Genomic DNA, 16,392 nt, shown 5'->3' on the forward strand with positions numbered 1-16,392 from the left:
TGGTCTGCCGCTGTGACGTCAAGCCCTATATCCTTCCCCCGATGCGCTGGAAGTTCGGCCATATGTCTTCCCGCCTGTATTTCCAGCGTCACATGTTGAGATTGCGGACACTTATCACATCCCAATACTCCCATGTGCCCTGCCTCCCATCTGTGCCAACTGCAGAGAGCACCATTCGCCTTTCTTGCCAGGCTGCAGGATTTTACATCAAGAGAGGAAAATCATGGAATATAAGACCCTGGGGCTAAGAGGAAATATGAATGACTTCATCCTGTGCAAATGACTTCCTCTTATGCCGCCGTTACGACAACAGTGATAGCCCCATCAGGTAAGCAAATTCCAGACTACACCTGCCCCCTTGGCCATAGGGGGTACTACTCTCCCTGTTGCTCCTGTGCCACCTACTTTGGAGGCAATGTCCCCTCACCTATCAGGGATGTCCGTCCCCACTTCTAAGCCGGAGAAGCATCCAACTTCTTCGGCTCCTCTCGCTTGGAAGGGGTCCCTTGGGTCCCTCCCTTCCTAGATTTCCACCAGTGGAAAAGATGACACTCACCAGTGGCTGAAGTGCCCACAAGCAGCTGGTCGTTGGGCTTCACAATCCTCCTCAGACTTGGAGACTGAATCAGTGAAGCCCTCCCAGACAGTGAACCCCAAGGAGCAGCGAGAAAAGTCCAAGAATAAGACCTCTAAGACCAAGGCCCTTGCGGTGGCACTCACCTCACTGCTACCTACAAGCTCTGCGTCTGAGGATGAGCTGGATATTCTGGCATCTGCTGAGGACCTAGATCTTGCCAGACCCTGAAACACAATGGATGTCGATTGTACAGGTACTCAATTGGTGCCAGAAGGTGACTCAGCGGCGTAATCTGTCTCCTCGGTCCCTTCACACCTTTTTCGGCCGCTGACTATGTCATTCTCCAGTGGAATTGCAGCGGTTTTTACCACCACCTTGCTGAGCTCCAACAACTTATCAGCCTTCACCCTTTCTTCTGCATTGCTCTCCAGGAAACTTGGTTTCCAGTGATGTGAACCCCGCCCTCCATGGCTATTGGGGTTATTATAAGAATCAGGCAGCTTATGCGAGAACATCTGGTGGAGTCTGCATCTATGTCCTTAACTCTCTTTACAGCGAGTGTGTACCTCTTCAAACACCTTTAGAGGCTGTCGCTGTTCGGGTGTTGATGCCTCAGGATGTTACTGTGCAGTATCTATCATCCAGCGGATGGTGATGTCCTATAGCATGTATTGGCTGCCCTGATAGCCCAACTGCCGCCACCTTTTCTGTTACTGGGTGACTTTAACACTCCTAACCCTTTGTGAGGTGGCTTAGTGGCAACAGGCAGAGGCACTGTCGTTGAGCAAGTGTTGGCACAGCCCGTCCTTCCCCTCTTAAATAATGGTGCCCCCATACATTTCTGTGTGGTGCATGGCACATACTCGTCCATCAACCTTTCAGTCTGCAGCCGCAGCCTTCTACCATCTGTCCAATGGAGTGTGCATGACGACTTGTGCAGTAGTGACCACTTCCCGACCTTTCTGTCACTGCCACAGTGTTGCTCTTCTGGGCACCCCCCCAGATAGGCTTTGGATAAGGCTGACTGGGACTTGTTTGCCTCCGTTGCCACTATTAAGCCCTTTCTCATGATGCCATTGATGTGGTGGTTCACACAATCACCACCGGCATCGTTTCTGCTGCGAAATCTGCAATTTCCTGTTCTTCCAGGTCCCCTCGGAGGAGGACTGTGTCTTTGTGGTCACCTGAGGTCACTGAGGCAATTAGAGATCGCAGGCAGGCCCTCCAGCATCATAAGCGGCACCCATCATTGGAACACCTCATCGCCTTTAAACGGCTCCACGCCCAAGCCCACTGCCTGGCCGTCAGAAGCAGGAGTGCTGGGAAAGGTATGTCTCCACCACTGGCCTCCATACCTCTCCATCACAGGTTTGGACCAAGATTAGGTGGCTCTATGGATATCAGACCCTTGTCAGCATCCCTGGGCTTTCCCTGAATGGAGCAGTCTGTACTGAATAAGACACAATTGCAGAACTCTTAGCAGAATTTATGCTCAAAGTTCTACAAATTACCCGCTGGCCTTCCACTCCCTGAAAGAGCGGTTGGAATATCGGAGCCTTTCATTCCATACGCGCCACCCCAAATTGTACAATGCTCCATTCAGTGAGTGGGAATTCCAAAGTGCTGTAGCTGCTTGCCCTGATACGGCTCCCGGGCCGAATTGCATTCTTTATCAGATGCTCAAACACCTCTCGGTGAACTGCCAGCAGCACGTCCCAGACCTTTTCAACTATCTGGGTTGAGGGTGAGTTCCCATCACAATGGTGGGAAAGCATCGTCATCTCCATGTTGAAACCTGGCAAGAACCCACTGGAGGTGGACAGCTATTGCCCCATTAGCCTCACCAATCTTCCGTGCAAGTTGCTCGAATGCATGGTGAGCTGGAGCTTGAGTTGACTACTTGAGGCTTGCAGCCTTCTGGTTCCGTCTCAGGGTGGGTTCCGTAAGGGCCACTCTGCCACCGATAAACAGGTCTGCCATCCGTACGGCCTTTGCCCGCCGTCAGCATCTGGTTGCCACCTTTTTTGACATGTGGAAGGCAAACGATACAACAAGGCGACATCACATCCTCACCATGCTTCATGGGTGGGGTCTTAGGGGCTTGCTCATGATTTTTATTCAAAATTTTCTGTCGCTTCGTTCCCTCCACATTAAAGTTGGTTCCTCCCATAGTTACTCCCGAGTCCAGGAGAATGGGGTCCCACAAGACTCTGTCTTGAGTGTCTGCCTGTTTTTAGTTGCTATCAATGGGCTAGTTGCAACTGTGAGAACGCCCATATCAGCTTCTTTGTATGCTGATGACTTTTGCCTGTACTATAGCTCCACTGGCATTGTGGTTGCTGAACGGCAGCTACAGGGCACTATTCGCAGGGCCATCGCGCACGGCTTTCAGTTCTCAGCTGCCAAGACTTGTGTCATGCACTTCTGCCGGCGTCACACTGTTCACCCTGAGCCACAGCTTTATCTTGACAGCGAACCTCTTGCCATGGTGGAGACACATCAGTTTTTGGGCTTGCTTTTCGATACCTGGTTGACTTGACTGCCTCATATTCGACAGCTTAAACAAATGTGCTGGCGCCATCTTAATGCTCTTCATTGCTTGAGTCACACCAGCTGGGGTGCCGATCGGTCTGCCCATCTACGACTGTATCAGGTGTTGATTCAGTCTCATCTCGATTATGGGAGCCTAGCTTATGGTTCAGCATTACGGTTGCTTGACCCCATACTTCACTGCGTGATCCAACTCGCAACTGGATCTTTCCACACAAGCCCTGTAAACAGCATACTTGTGGAGGCTGGTGTCCCTCCATTGCAGATCCGGTGCCAACAAATACTGGCCGCTTATGCTGCACGTGTTTGTAGCTTGCCCGGGCATCCAAGTTACCATCTCCTATTCCCCAACTCGGTCGTCCGTCTTATCGAAAGGCGGCCCAGTCAGGATGTCAGATTGCGGTTCACGTCCAGTCTCTTCTCTCTGGGCTTGAGTTTTTCCCTCTCCCACCTCTTTTCCAGGCCCATGTTGTCTATCCCCATGGTGTGTGCCCTGCCCATGCCTTCAGCTGGATTTGGCACAAGGCCCGAAAGACTCAATCCCTCCTGAGGCCCTCTGCCGTCCGCAGACGCTTTCTTTCCATCCTTGCCACGTTTCCCGGCTTTGCCATAGTCTACACTGACAGTTCAATGGTTGCTGGTCGAATTGGGTATTCTTTTAGTCTTGGGGAACAATCTGAACAACGCTTATTGCTGGATGGCTGCAGTGTTTTCACTGAAGAGCTTGTCGCCATCTCCCGTGCGTAGAGTATATCCGCTCCTGCTCCAGTGAGTCTTCATTATCTGTAGTGACTCCCTGAGCAGCTTACGAGCTGTTGATCAGTGTTTTTCTTGCTCTTGTCTGGTGATGGCTATCCAGGAGTCCCTCCATACTTTTGGCTGTTGCAGCCACTCCTTGGTCTTTGTGTGGACCCCAGGTCATGTCAGCATCCCGGGTAATGAACGTGTTGACAGCTGGCCAAACTTGCTATCAGCTCACCGGCCCTGGATATTGGCCTTCTGGAGTGTGATCTCTAGTCACTTTTGCGGCAGAAGGTCCTTGGCACCTGGGGTGATGAATGGCGCACACTGCCTTTACCCGACAAACTTCGGATCATCAAGGAGACTACCGGTGTGTGGCGCTCCCCCATGGGGGCCTCTCGCAAGGACTCTGTTGCCCTCTGCCAGCATGCATTGGCCACATCTGGCTGACACATGGTTATTTATTGCGCCGCGAGGACCCACCTCTCTGTCGCTGTGGTTCAGCATTGACAGTGGTCCACATTTTGTTGGACCGTCAGCTTTTAACTGTGCTCAGGCAGACGTTTGCGCTGACTGATATGCTCCATGTGCTTTTAACAGATGACGTTGCAATGGCAGACTTCATTTTGAGTTTTATTCAAGCAGGAGGCTTTTATCACTCGGTCTGAGGGTTTGTCTCTCTTTTTTGTGTTGAGTCTGGCCTGTGGCCTACGGTTTCAGATTGGGGTTTTTAGTGTGTCTCTTGGTGATTGGCTTTTCTTTTTTTTTGTTTCCATGGTTGGCCAACCACTGTACCACTCTGTGTGGTTTTAATTCCTCTTTTCTGGTCTTTGCCTATGTCTTTGTTGTTCTGTGTCTTCCCTTGTCATCTCCGTTACTTGTTTTTGTTCCTTGTGGGTGTTTCTTGATCGTGGAAAAAGGGACTGATGGCCTCTGTAGTCTGGTCCCTTCAACCCCCACAAACCAACCAACCATCCCCCTCCTCCTCCCCCTCAACTACTGATAGCCCCCCCCCCCTTTCCCTCCCGCTCCCCCTTTTCTGAAGACTTCCTCTCCACAACTTCCTGCTTGAAATAAGCTGCAACACCATAAGCTCTTTGGTGGTCATTTCTTGGCTGTGATCTTCCACAACCTCATTAATATAATTGTTATCCTTTTCTAATCCCATGTTCTTCGCCAAAGACAATCTCATTGACTACAGGCTCTCCAAGAACTGACACAAATGCCCCAGAGTCACATTTGACAATGCACGCTGGCCAAAGCTTCTTGCAAGCAGAAGTGAGAGTTCTCTCGGTAACCCCTTTCCACGCCTTTTTGATCATCTTGACGGAGGCAATGAATTTGAAGTGATATTCCCAAAAGTCTCTGAGAGTGAGATTGGTAGCTTCAGTCAACTCAAAGCAATGTCTGAAGAATGCTTTAGTGTAGAGCTTCTTAAAGTTAGAAATAATCTGCTGGTCAATAGGCTGGAGTGTTGCTGTTGTAGTCCTCAGTCCAGAGACTGGTTTGATGCAGCTCTCCATGCTACTCTATCCTGTGCAAGCTTCTTCATCTCCAAATAACTACTGCAATCTACTTCTGAATCTGCTTAGCGTATTCCTCTCTTGGTCTCCCTCTATGATTTTAAAGCAGGCTCAAACTTGGTAATTGGATGTCTCTATAGGCCCCCTGGCTCAGCAGCTGTTGTAGCAGAACACCTGAAGGAAAATTTGTATAATGTTTCGAGAAGATTTCCCGACCATGTTATAGTTTTGAGTGGAGATTTTAATTTGCCGGATATGGACTGGGAGATTCAAATGTTTATAACGGGCGGCAGGGACAAAGAATCCAGTGAAATTTTTTTAAGTGCGTTATCTGAAAACTACCTTGAGCGGTTAAACAGAGAACCGAGTCGTGGCGATAACATATTAGACCTTCTGGTGACAAAAAGACCCGAACTATTTGAAACAGTTAATGCAGAACAGGGAATCAGTGATCATAAAGCGGTTACTGCATCAATGCTTTCAGCCGTAAATAGAAATATTAAAAAGGTAGACTTTTTTTCTGTTTAGCAAAAGTGACAAAAAGCAGATTTCGGAGTACTTTGATGACTCAACACAAAAGTTTTATCTCAAGAACAGATAGTGTTGAGGATCAGTGGACAAAGTTCAAAACCATCATACAATGTGCATTAGATGAGTATGTGCCAAGCAAGATTGTAAGAGATGGAAAAGAGCCACTGTGGTACACCACCGAGTTAGAAAACTGCTACGGAAGCAAAGGGAACTTCACAGCAAACATAAACATAGCCAAAGCCTTGCAGACAAACAAAACTTAAGCGAAGCGAAATATAGTGTGAGGAGGGCTATGCGAGAGGCATTCAGTGAATTCGAAAGTTCTATGTACTGACTTGGCAGAAAATCCTAAGAAATTTTGGTCTTATGTCAAAGCGGTAGGTGGATCAAAACAAAATGTCCATACACTCTGTGACTAAAATGGTACTGAAACAGAGGATGACAGACTAAAGGCCAAAATACTAAATGTCTTTTTTCCAAAGCTGTTTCACAGAGGAAGACTGCACTGTAGTTCCTTCTCTGGACTGTGGCACAGATCACAAAATTGTAGATATCGAAATAGATGACAGAGGGATAGAAAAACAATTAAAATCGCTCAAAAAAGGAAAGGCTGTTGGACCTGATGGGGTACCAGTTCGATTTTACACAGAGTACGCGAAGGAACTTGCCCCCCTTTTTGCAGCGGTGTACCATAGGCCTCTAGAAGAGTGTCGTGTTCCAAAAGATTGGAAAAGGGCACAGGTCATCCCCGTTTTCAAGAAGGGACGTCGAACAGATGTGCTGAACTATAGACTTATACCTCTAATGTCGATCAGTTGTAGAATTTTGGAACACACATTCTGTTTGAGTATAATGACTTTTCTGGAGACTAGAAATCTACTCTGTAGAAATCAACATGGGTTTTGAAAAAACAATCGTGTGAAACCCAGCTCACGCTATTTGTCCACGAGACTCAAAGAGGGCCATAGACACGGGTTCCCAGGTAGATGCTGTGTTTCTTGACTTCCACAAGGTGTTTGATACAGTTCCCCACAGTTGTTTAATGAACAAAATAAGAGCATAGGGACTATCAGACCAATTGTGTGATTGGATTGAAGAGTTCCTAGATAACAGAACGCAGCATGTCATTCTCAATGGAGAGAAGTCTTCCGAAGTAAGAGTGATTTCAGGTGTGCCGCAGGGGAGTGTCGTAGGACAGTTGCTATTCACAATATACATAAATGACCTTGTGGATGACATCGGAAGTTCACTGAGACTTTTTGTGGATGATGCTATAGTATATCAAGAGGTTGTAACAATGGAAACTTGTAGTGAAATGCAGAAGGATCTGCAACGAATTGACGCATGGTGCAGGGAATGGAAATTGAATCTCAATGTAGACAAGTGTAATGTGCTGTGAATACATAGAAAGAAAGATCCTATATCATTTAGCTACAATATAGCAGGACAGCAACTGGAAGCAGTTAATTCCATAAAGTATCTGGGAGTAGGTATTGGTCATTGGGAGTGATTTAAAATGGAATGACCATATAAAATTAATTGTCAGTAAAGCAGATGCCAAACTGAGATTCATTGGAAGAATCGTAAGGAAATGCAGTCTGAAAACAAAGGAAGTAGGTTACAGTACACTTGTTCGCCCACTGCTTGAATACTGCTCGCCATTGTGGGATCCGTACCAGATAGGGTTGATAGAAGAGAGAGAGAAGATCCAACGGAGAGCAGCGCGCTCCGTTACAGGATCATTTAGTAATCGCGAAAGTATTACGGAGATGATAGATGAACTCCAGTGGAAGACTCTGCAAGAGAGACGCTCAGTAGCTCGGTACGGGCTTTTGTTGAAGTTTCGAGAACATTCCTTCACCTAGGAGTCAAGCAGTGTATTGCTCCCTCCTACGTATATCTCGCAAAGAGACCATGAGGATAAAATCAGAGAGATTAGAGCTCACACAGAGGCATAACGACAATCTTTCTTTCCACGAACAATACGAGACTGGAATAGAAGGGAGAACCGATAGATATACTCAAGGTACCCTCCACCACACACCATCAGGTGGCTTGCAGAGTATGGATGTAGATGTAGATACTAAATTGGTGATTCCTTGATGCCTCAGAATGTCTCCTAGCTACCAATTCCTTCTTCTACTCAAGTTGTGCAACAAATTCCTCTCCTCCCCAATTCTATTTAGTACCTCCTCATTAGTTATTTGATCTACCTATCTAATCTTTAGCATTCTTCTGTAGCACCACATTCAGAAAGCTTCTATTTTCTTCTTGTCTACACTATTTGTCATCCATGTTTCACTTCCATACATGACTACACTCCATACAAATACTTTCAGAAAGGACTTCCTGACACGTCAGTCGACACTCAATTTTCTCTTCTTCAGAAATGCTTTCCTTGCCATAGCTAGTCTACATTTTATATCCTCTCTACTTTGACCTCGTCAGTTATTTTGATCCCCAAATAGCATCTACTGCTTTAAGTGTCTCATTTCCCTCAGCATCACCTGATTTAATTCAACTACATTCCATTATCCTCGTTTTGCTTTTGTTGATGTTCATCTTATATCCTCCTCTCAAGACACTGTCCATTCCATTCAACTGCTCTTCCATGTCCTTTGCTGTCTCCGACAGAATTACAATGTTGTCTGCAAACCTCAAAATTTTTATTTCTACTCCATGGATTTTAATTCCTATTCCAAAAATCGAGTGAGGTGGCGCAGTGGCTAGCACACTGGACTCGCATTCGGGAGGATGACGGTTCAATCCCGTGTCCGGCCATCCTGATTTAGGTTTTCCGTGATTTCCCTAAATTGCTCCAGGCAAATGCCGGGATGGTTCCTTTGAAAGGGCACGGCCGACTTCCTTTCCCGCCCTTCCCTAAACCGATGAGACCGATGACCTCGCAGTTTAGTCTCTTCCCCCAAAACAACCCAACGCAACTCTATTCCAAATGTTTCTTCCATTTCTTTTACTGTTTGCTCAATATACAGATTGAAAACATTGGAGATAGGCTACAACCCTGTCTCACTCCCTTCTCAACCACTGCGTGCCTTTCATTCCTCTCGACGCTTATAACTGCCATCTAGTTTCTGTACACATTGTAAATAGCCTTTCACTCCCTGTATTTGACCCTTGCCACCTTCAGAATTTGAAAGAGAGTATTCCAGTCAACATTGTCAAAAGCTTTCTCTAAGTCTTCAGATGCTAGAAATGTAGGTTTTCCTTTTCTTAATCATCTTCTATGATAAGTCGTAGGGTCAGTATTGCCTCGCGTGTTCCATTGAAGTTTCATTTCAGCGCACACTCCGCTGTAGAGTGAAAATTTCATTTTAGAAACAACCCCCAGGCTGTGGCTAAGCCATGTCTCCGCAATATCCTTTCTTCCAGGTGCGTCGTGCTTAGGTAGCTCAGTTGGTAGAGCACTTGCCCGCGAAAGGCAAAGGTCCCGAGTTCGAGTCTCGGTCTGGCACACAGTTTTATCTGCCAGGAAGTTTCAATTCCCAAATCGCTAAGGCCTTTTGCTGAAGACAAATTCACAAAGGAGTACCTCTTGGACATTGCATATATACTTTGTCATAATATCATCATTAAACATAAGGAGATTAACAGTTGTTCATTGAATTGATACAATAGCTCATACCACAGCCCACTGCATTGTCTACGGGTGAGGGGTAATACATGAAATTCGGTATTCTCGGCACTGTGGATCTCAGAATATTGAATTCCTTAACAATTTCCAAAATTGCATGTCCCATGCATCTAACTCCAACTACCATTCCATGTTCATAGGCTGTTACTTTTAGTCGTGTGGCCATAATCATGTTGGACACCTTTTCACATGAACCGCCTGAGTACAAACGACAGCTCCGCCAATGCACTGCCCTCCTATACCTTGTGTAAGCAATACTGCTGCCACCTGTATATGTGCGTATCACTATTCTGTGACTTGTCACATCAGTGTAAAATAAAAAATCTGCTGAATTAATTAATGAGAAAGCCAATTTAACAATTCTTCACTGAATTATTTATCAACAAAGTGTGTGTGCTACACTGATTGAAATGAAAAATGTCATGTATGTATTTACCAAAAGCATGAATTTTATAAAGATCCATACACTAAATCGCTGCCATTTAAAACAGTATTTGGATGAAGTATGCTCCTGTCACAAAGATTTGACTCACCTTTGCGAAGTGAAATGGTTAAGTAAGGACAAAATGCTGAATCTTTTTATGATTGTCAGAAGGAAATAAGATTTTTTGGCTATCAGAGAAAAATCATTGGCTAAAGTAAATGAGCCACAATGGATTTGTGTTATAGTATTTTTGATTATCGCAGGCCATTTAAATGACTTGAATTAAAACTTCAGAAACAAGGCCACACAGTTCATGAATTACACAGCCATTTAAATGCCTTTTAGGCCAAGATGCTCATTTGAGAAATGCACATGAGAGCTACAGGGTCAGCTCGAGAAAATGTTGATTATTTCTTTTATGCTGATGGGCTGAAATCATTATTAGTGCACGTTGTCCAGCATTTTGTGAGTGTAGGGACACAGACAGCACTTTTGCTATATGTGCCAGTTCAAGAAAATGTGATGAACAAAAGGTCCCAGGAAACCTTCAAATGGATCTTATTGAACTTCAGGAAGATTTTTCTTTTAGAGCTAAATTTGTGGAAGTAGACATAGTTAAATTTTATAAAACTTACTTGACTGATGGAAATTACCCACAACAGAGACCATTTGCAAACAAAGAAAAAATTGTCTTTTTGGAAGTGCAGATTTGTGTGAACAATTTTGTTCTCCCATAGAAATAAATAAATGCACTATATGTACAAAGTTAACAGACAACAGCATCTAAAGTAACTTGTGATTCTGTGTCAGTGATATAAATCCAGGTAGGAATAATCTGGCATTAAAAATTCAACTCAGAGTTTGCATCAACCTACTATTTATTACTTTTTTTAAAAATGAATAAACCACTTTAAAGACAGTTATCTGTGTTTTTATTAAGTGCAACTTCCTGCTTTCATAATAGTTGGTGACAAAATTTGTTTGTTTAGCGTAATGGATTTAGACAAAAGTTGCTGTGTTTCATACATGAGTTTGTATGCTTAATAATATTCATGTTCTCTTGAAAAAGCATATTTTGAGGTACAACTTCACTGTGATGACATGTCAGAAAGCTTATCACTGAGTTAAAATATAGTATCCATAAACATTATGAATGCTATACCTTTGCATTGTGTGTTGGGGGCACTACTGTCACGTCACATGAATACTGCTATCTTATTGGCCGGACAGCCTGTGAATGTTTTGGTGACACTGTTAGGAGTGAACAGTTTTAGCCATTTTGTGCAATGTTAATGACATATGCTTTGTGCATATCATTTGTAGTGGTAGAAATGTCACACAAAAGTTAAGGGGCATTCACATGTTCAGTATTATTGTCAATATGATGACAGTCTGAGGGCAAGTATTGTTGTGTTGTCAGTAGTAGAAATGTTGGGTTTGATAACTCACCATACTGTTGTTCACGTGTTTCCAGTTTTGCTTCTTTATAATACAGGTGATACACATGAAGTTCAAGCAATTTAGATTTTTAAACTTTCAAAAAGAACAAAGAAATGATGGCTTAATTTATGTAGTGTTACAGAAACAACCCATGCCTATGCAGTCAGTTATCAAAAGTATTTTTGGACAAATATTTAAAAAAATGCTTGCCAATAGTATTTCTGAATACTAACACACTAAATTTTGGACACTTGAATGACCTGCCTGTGGCTAAAAATTGCAAATTTTCTTCTAACTGTTCCTTGATCAGGATTGACTATCTCATTGTCATATTTTTTGTTTTTTTATTCTTTCTCACATTACCATAGTAATTAATTTTTGTCACTTGTGAATATATTAGAACCGTGCAACTGTTGAAGTTTACAGTAATTTATAATGAATTAGCTCCAACCAGGTGCTTTTATTTTTCCTTAATGTCATTTCAAAGATGCCTGTCATCCCATCCTCAGATGTTTACATTTATTTACAAGCTGCGAACATTGCTTCTTTACAAAAAGTGTTGCAGAATTTTACAGTGGGTATTTTTAAGACAGCTATTGTAAAATGTTGTAAGTAAAGAAACAATGTTCACAAAGTGTAAATAAGAGTAAACATCTGAAGATGTGGTGAACATAAAATGAAGGTACTCCAAAAATGTGTGTTTTGAGGCATATTTTTTTTGCATGGCATGTCAGGAAAAAAGTTCCATTCAAATTGATGCATGTCCTCTGAAACATTAACATAATGGAAGCTGTAGTTTTGACTTTATGTGCTAAGAGTAGTGCTGTTGCATCATACGACAAGGTAGCCCGCGAGCTTAAGTAAGTACGTATGTGACAGGCTTGCGGGCCACCAAAGATACCCCTTGCATGCATTAGACCATAAAAGGATCAAATACAACAAAACTGTTGGCATCTTAAACATGTTACACATACATAAGTTAAAAATTAGTGGATAAATGTTGTGTAAGATCAAGATATATTCATCAAAATGTGCAAAGAAAAAGGTGACCAGGGAAACTGCCTGATGGCAGAAAATATTCCAAGGCATATCTAGCAATGGAGGGAGCATTAGATGGGAAAACTGCTAGATGACAGTAAATATATTGTACAAATTGCAGAGGATGTCGGTTTTATCTACCTGGCGATCAAAGGCAGAGAGTCTTGCACGCAGAAAAATAGGAAGAACACTGTGAAACTGTTCAAGATGCAAAACTCATCATCTCAAACTCACCCCCCCCCCCCCCCCCCCCAGCCCCTTTTTGCCACAGCTTGCCAAGGAGTGTGTGTAAAATGCAGCTAATAAATCTTTCTCAACATTAATCAGTTAATCACCTTGGTTTTGTTGATTTTATTTTCTGTTGAGTAAGAGCTATTATTTATTTTTAAATTTTTTGTTTGCTGGCTATACAATGAGAACATACCATTTTGTACATCATTTAAAAACAATGAAAGAATTGAAATTTTTCCAGCATATTTTACATTAGTTTACATGACATTTGATAAGCAGTGTGAATGGCATTATAAACTGAAAGGAAACGATCACTCATTTTAAATCAGTTTAACCTTCGAGCGGGCACAATGCCTTAACCTTGAGCTATTGCACCATAGCTGCCATGTATTCCATTGTTGGTGTTTTCTCGACAATGCCAAAGTGGCTTCAGTTCATTTGGTTAGCTTTCTCATATTGTTTTCTGAACTGTAAGCAATGAACTGTCGAATGTTGTAAAAAGTACAATGTGCGGCTGCTGGTGTGACAGTTGCAAGCTTTGTTCCAGCAGTCAATGTCCAGAGGAAAGTGTACTAAAAAGTTAACTATACTTGCTCTTTTTTTTATTTTTAGATGCAAACTGAACATTACTTCAGTTACACTGACATTTGAATGTATTTATTCATTTCATTTCTTTGATGTTTTGTTCCAATTCAAAAGGTGTATCAGACGAAGAAATTCTCGGACTGCTTGAAGAAGGTGATGATAAAGTCTATTTTCAGACTTGGAGGGAAGTAAAGTAGATTTGAATGTTGAAAACACTGAATAGAACCATGGCAGTGAGTTTGAACTTAAAGGTGAGGATGGTGGTGATCCCAAAGAGACAGCAGATGTATGAGGGTTCTTTATTGCAAAGACAAAGTTTCACATTGGGGTAAAAGCAAGTGTGCTAAAACATCAAAACCAACAGAAAAAACATTGTGCAAATTCCACCAGATCTGAAAAGAAAGGTGAAGAGTATAACTGATGAAGTTCGTGCTTTTTTTGAAAGTAACTGACCTTGACTTTACTGATGAAATTGTAAACTATATAAATAAACAGCGAGAGACACATCAGTTCTCATGCAAAAGAGGTAATCAAGTGACGAAATAGTGGCTGTGTTGAGGATTCCCGAAGAATATATGAAGAAGAAGAAGATGAAGAAGATGCTATCATACTAGTGTACTGGAACTCTGGCCAGCAGACAGAACAGGAATGCTACTGCTTAGGACTGCCACAAGTTACAATAGGTTTCTATTTTTTCTAATCCGTATGCGATTTGTTGATATGGAAACGAGGAATGACAGGAGAAAAACTGATAAATTGGTTGCAATTTATACAGTATTGGATCCTTTAGCTGCTAACTGTCAGTATTCTTACAGCCTGGTGAATTCACCGAGATAGATGAAATGCTTCACCCCTACGGAGACCACTGTAGATGGATTCACTGCATACGCAGCAAACCAGCTAAATATGGGACAAAAATGTTTGCTCTGTGTGATGTAAAAATATTTTGCTGCAGTAATCTGGAGGTTTATTGAGGCATGCAACCAAAGGACAATATCGGGTATCTATTGCTCCTGAGGACATAGTGAAAAGATGTGTGGTGCCTATAAAAAATTCTAGCAGGAACCTTACAACTCACAGTTGATACACAAGCTCCCTCCTTTCTGAATATTTGCTGCAGAAGACTGTCACTTGCATTGGTACAATGACAAAGAACAGCCGTGAAATTCTTCCAGAATTTCTCCCAAACAAAACAAAAGAAATTGGAAGTGCAATGTTTGGATTTCAGTAGGATAAGACCTTAGTTTCATATGTTCCTTGTAAAAACTGTGCTATCATACTTTGGTCTGCTGTGCATGACATGTAAACAGTGGATGAAGAAACACACAAACCTGAAATCATAATAGAATACAACATGACAAAAGGTGGAGTTGATGTAGCAGAAAGGTGTGCCTGATACTCCATTTCAAGAATTACAAGTAGATGGCCATTGGCTACTTTTTCATTTTTCTGAACATTGCCAGAATTAATTCGCACACAAATTGTTTGTGAAAGGTGTTATGAAAGTGAACATCTGTCAGATAAACTGAATACATTTCTTTTTTAAAGAACTAAAAGAGCAAAACCATTTTGTTATAAATGGTGAAGATAGTGAATATGAACTGCTTTCTTCAATAAATATAATAGTTTGTTTAAGGCAAGTTTGTTTTTACTGACAAATGACCGAGTTGTAAACTTTACAACGCATGTCTGCTCGTGTGACAACAGCCTGCTGGGGGGGTTAAGGTAACATTAACTAAAAGAAAACTGCAGACAGCAACCGCATTCCTCTGATCTTTTAACTGGGACAACCACCCAGTTAGAGGGAGCCTATATAACACAAAGCATCTTGCTAGTTTTCATGTTAACAAATCATGCTAGAAATGAAGCAAGTGGTAAGTGACAGAAATAATCGCAGGATTGACTGGGGATTTAGCTTTAATCTGGCTGTCACTGACCCACCAGGTCACACAAGAAAAAATAACTGTAGGCTGCAAGTGCCTGAAACTTTTATTTGAATGATTACATAAGTTTTTTCTGTAACCTTATGGAAAATCTCATCATTTGCTTGTGCAAAAAATTAATATTTTTCAAACATTCACAGAGACACAGTCAGATATTTTTTCTTTGCGCCCTGCCTCAAAATTTTAAGATTTAGTTTGAAGTATTAAGCACATGATATTAAGACACCAAGACATAAAAAAGAAAAAAAAAGTGATTGGAACAAGCATTGTTGTCATTGTGCATAAGAATTGCTGGCATTCACACTTCCTTTTAATGCAACATGGTTACAGTGCATCTCCAAGACTTACCTGCACACACCTTCATGTTATTGTCTTGGGTTAAAAAACTTAATGCATGTCTTCTTGTGCAAAATTTTCTGTTTTACAGACCTTATCCTGACAATTTTACAATAATTACATTGAAACTCTCTGGTAAACAGCAGACAACAGGCTTACAATAACAGTTAATTCAACCATTTCTTACACGGCCTCAGATATGGCAATAGCTGTACGACATCCCACTTTGATGACAGCAGTGAGTACATTGTAGAAGGGTGCAGCTTCTGCTTCATGTGCAAGGCCTGTATCATGATGGTCTTGCTCGTCATCTCGAAACTGTCGAATAGTCTCAAGCAGTTCTTGATCCACAGCTTCGTTCTGCTTTCCAACAAGCTCACGCAATTGGCTGTCATAATGTTCAACAATTACAGATTCTACAGCTACTGTGCACGCCATTGCAGCTTTAGGACCTAAGAGAGCACTACCTGCCAATGGAAAAGAGAAATATAAACAAAATGTATACTGAATCAGAGATTGTTTTGTGTATACTTTGGGAGGCAGAGTCAGTTTCTACAAAATGTTTCTGGCTTTTTGATTGCTTTGTGTATTGAGATATTCAGCTGTTTCAGATTCTTTGCAAGTTTTCATGTGAGTCATCTCACAACATAACCAAAACATTGGAATATTCCAGATGATATGTTCACAAACCCAGAGTCTACTCAATTGTCCCTTATTCTGTTATCTGCTCTCAACAAAGTGTATTGTAAATCCTAAATTTTATTAAATGGATTTATCATTTCCATTTCTTTTATGCTTGAAGTAACTTTTTTTCTGCAGAT

At 42.3% G+C, this 16,392-nt stretch overlaps 2 protein-coding genes across 10 annotated transcripts in view; one reads left to right on the forward strand and one right to left on the reverse strand.

Annotated features, from left to right (window-relative positions):
* Positions 1–16,392, forward strand: part of LOC124799288 (protein shifted-like) — a 62,589-nt gene that overhangs the window by 15,515 nt on the left and 30,682 nt on the right. The window lies entirely within an intron of this gene.
* The window catches only part of LOC124799290 (5-demethoxyubiquinone hydroxylase, mitochondrial), a 64,603-nt gene continuing 63,845 nt past the window's right edge, over positions 15,635–16,392 (reverse strand). For all 6 annotated transcript variants that reach the window (XM_047262870.1, XM_047262874.1, XM_047262868.1 and 3 more), the window contains exon 4: positions 15,635–16,038. In XM_047262870.1, coding sequence (XP_047118826.1) covers positions 15,755–16,038 — 284 coding nt within the window. In that variant the 3' untranslated portion in view covers positions 15,635–15,754. The remainder of the gene's footprint in view (positions 16,039–16,392) is intronic.

Source organism: Schistocerca piceifrons, chromosome 5 (genome assembly GCF_021461385.2).
Source record: "Schistocerca piceifrons isolate TAMUIC-IGC-003096 chromosome 5, iqSchPice1.1, whole genome shotgun sequence".
Classification (NCBI taxonomy): domain Eukaryota; kingdom Metazoa; phylum Arthropoda; class Insecta; order Orthoptera; family Acrididae; genus Schistocerca; species Schistocerca piceifrons.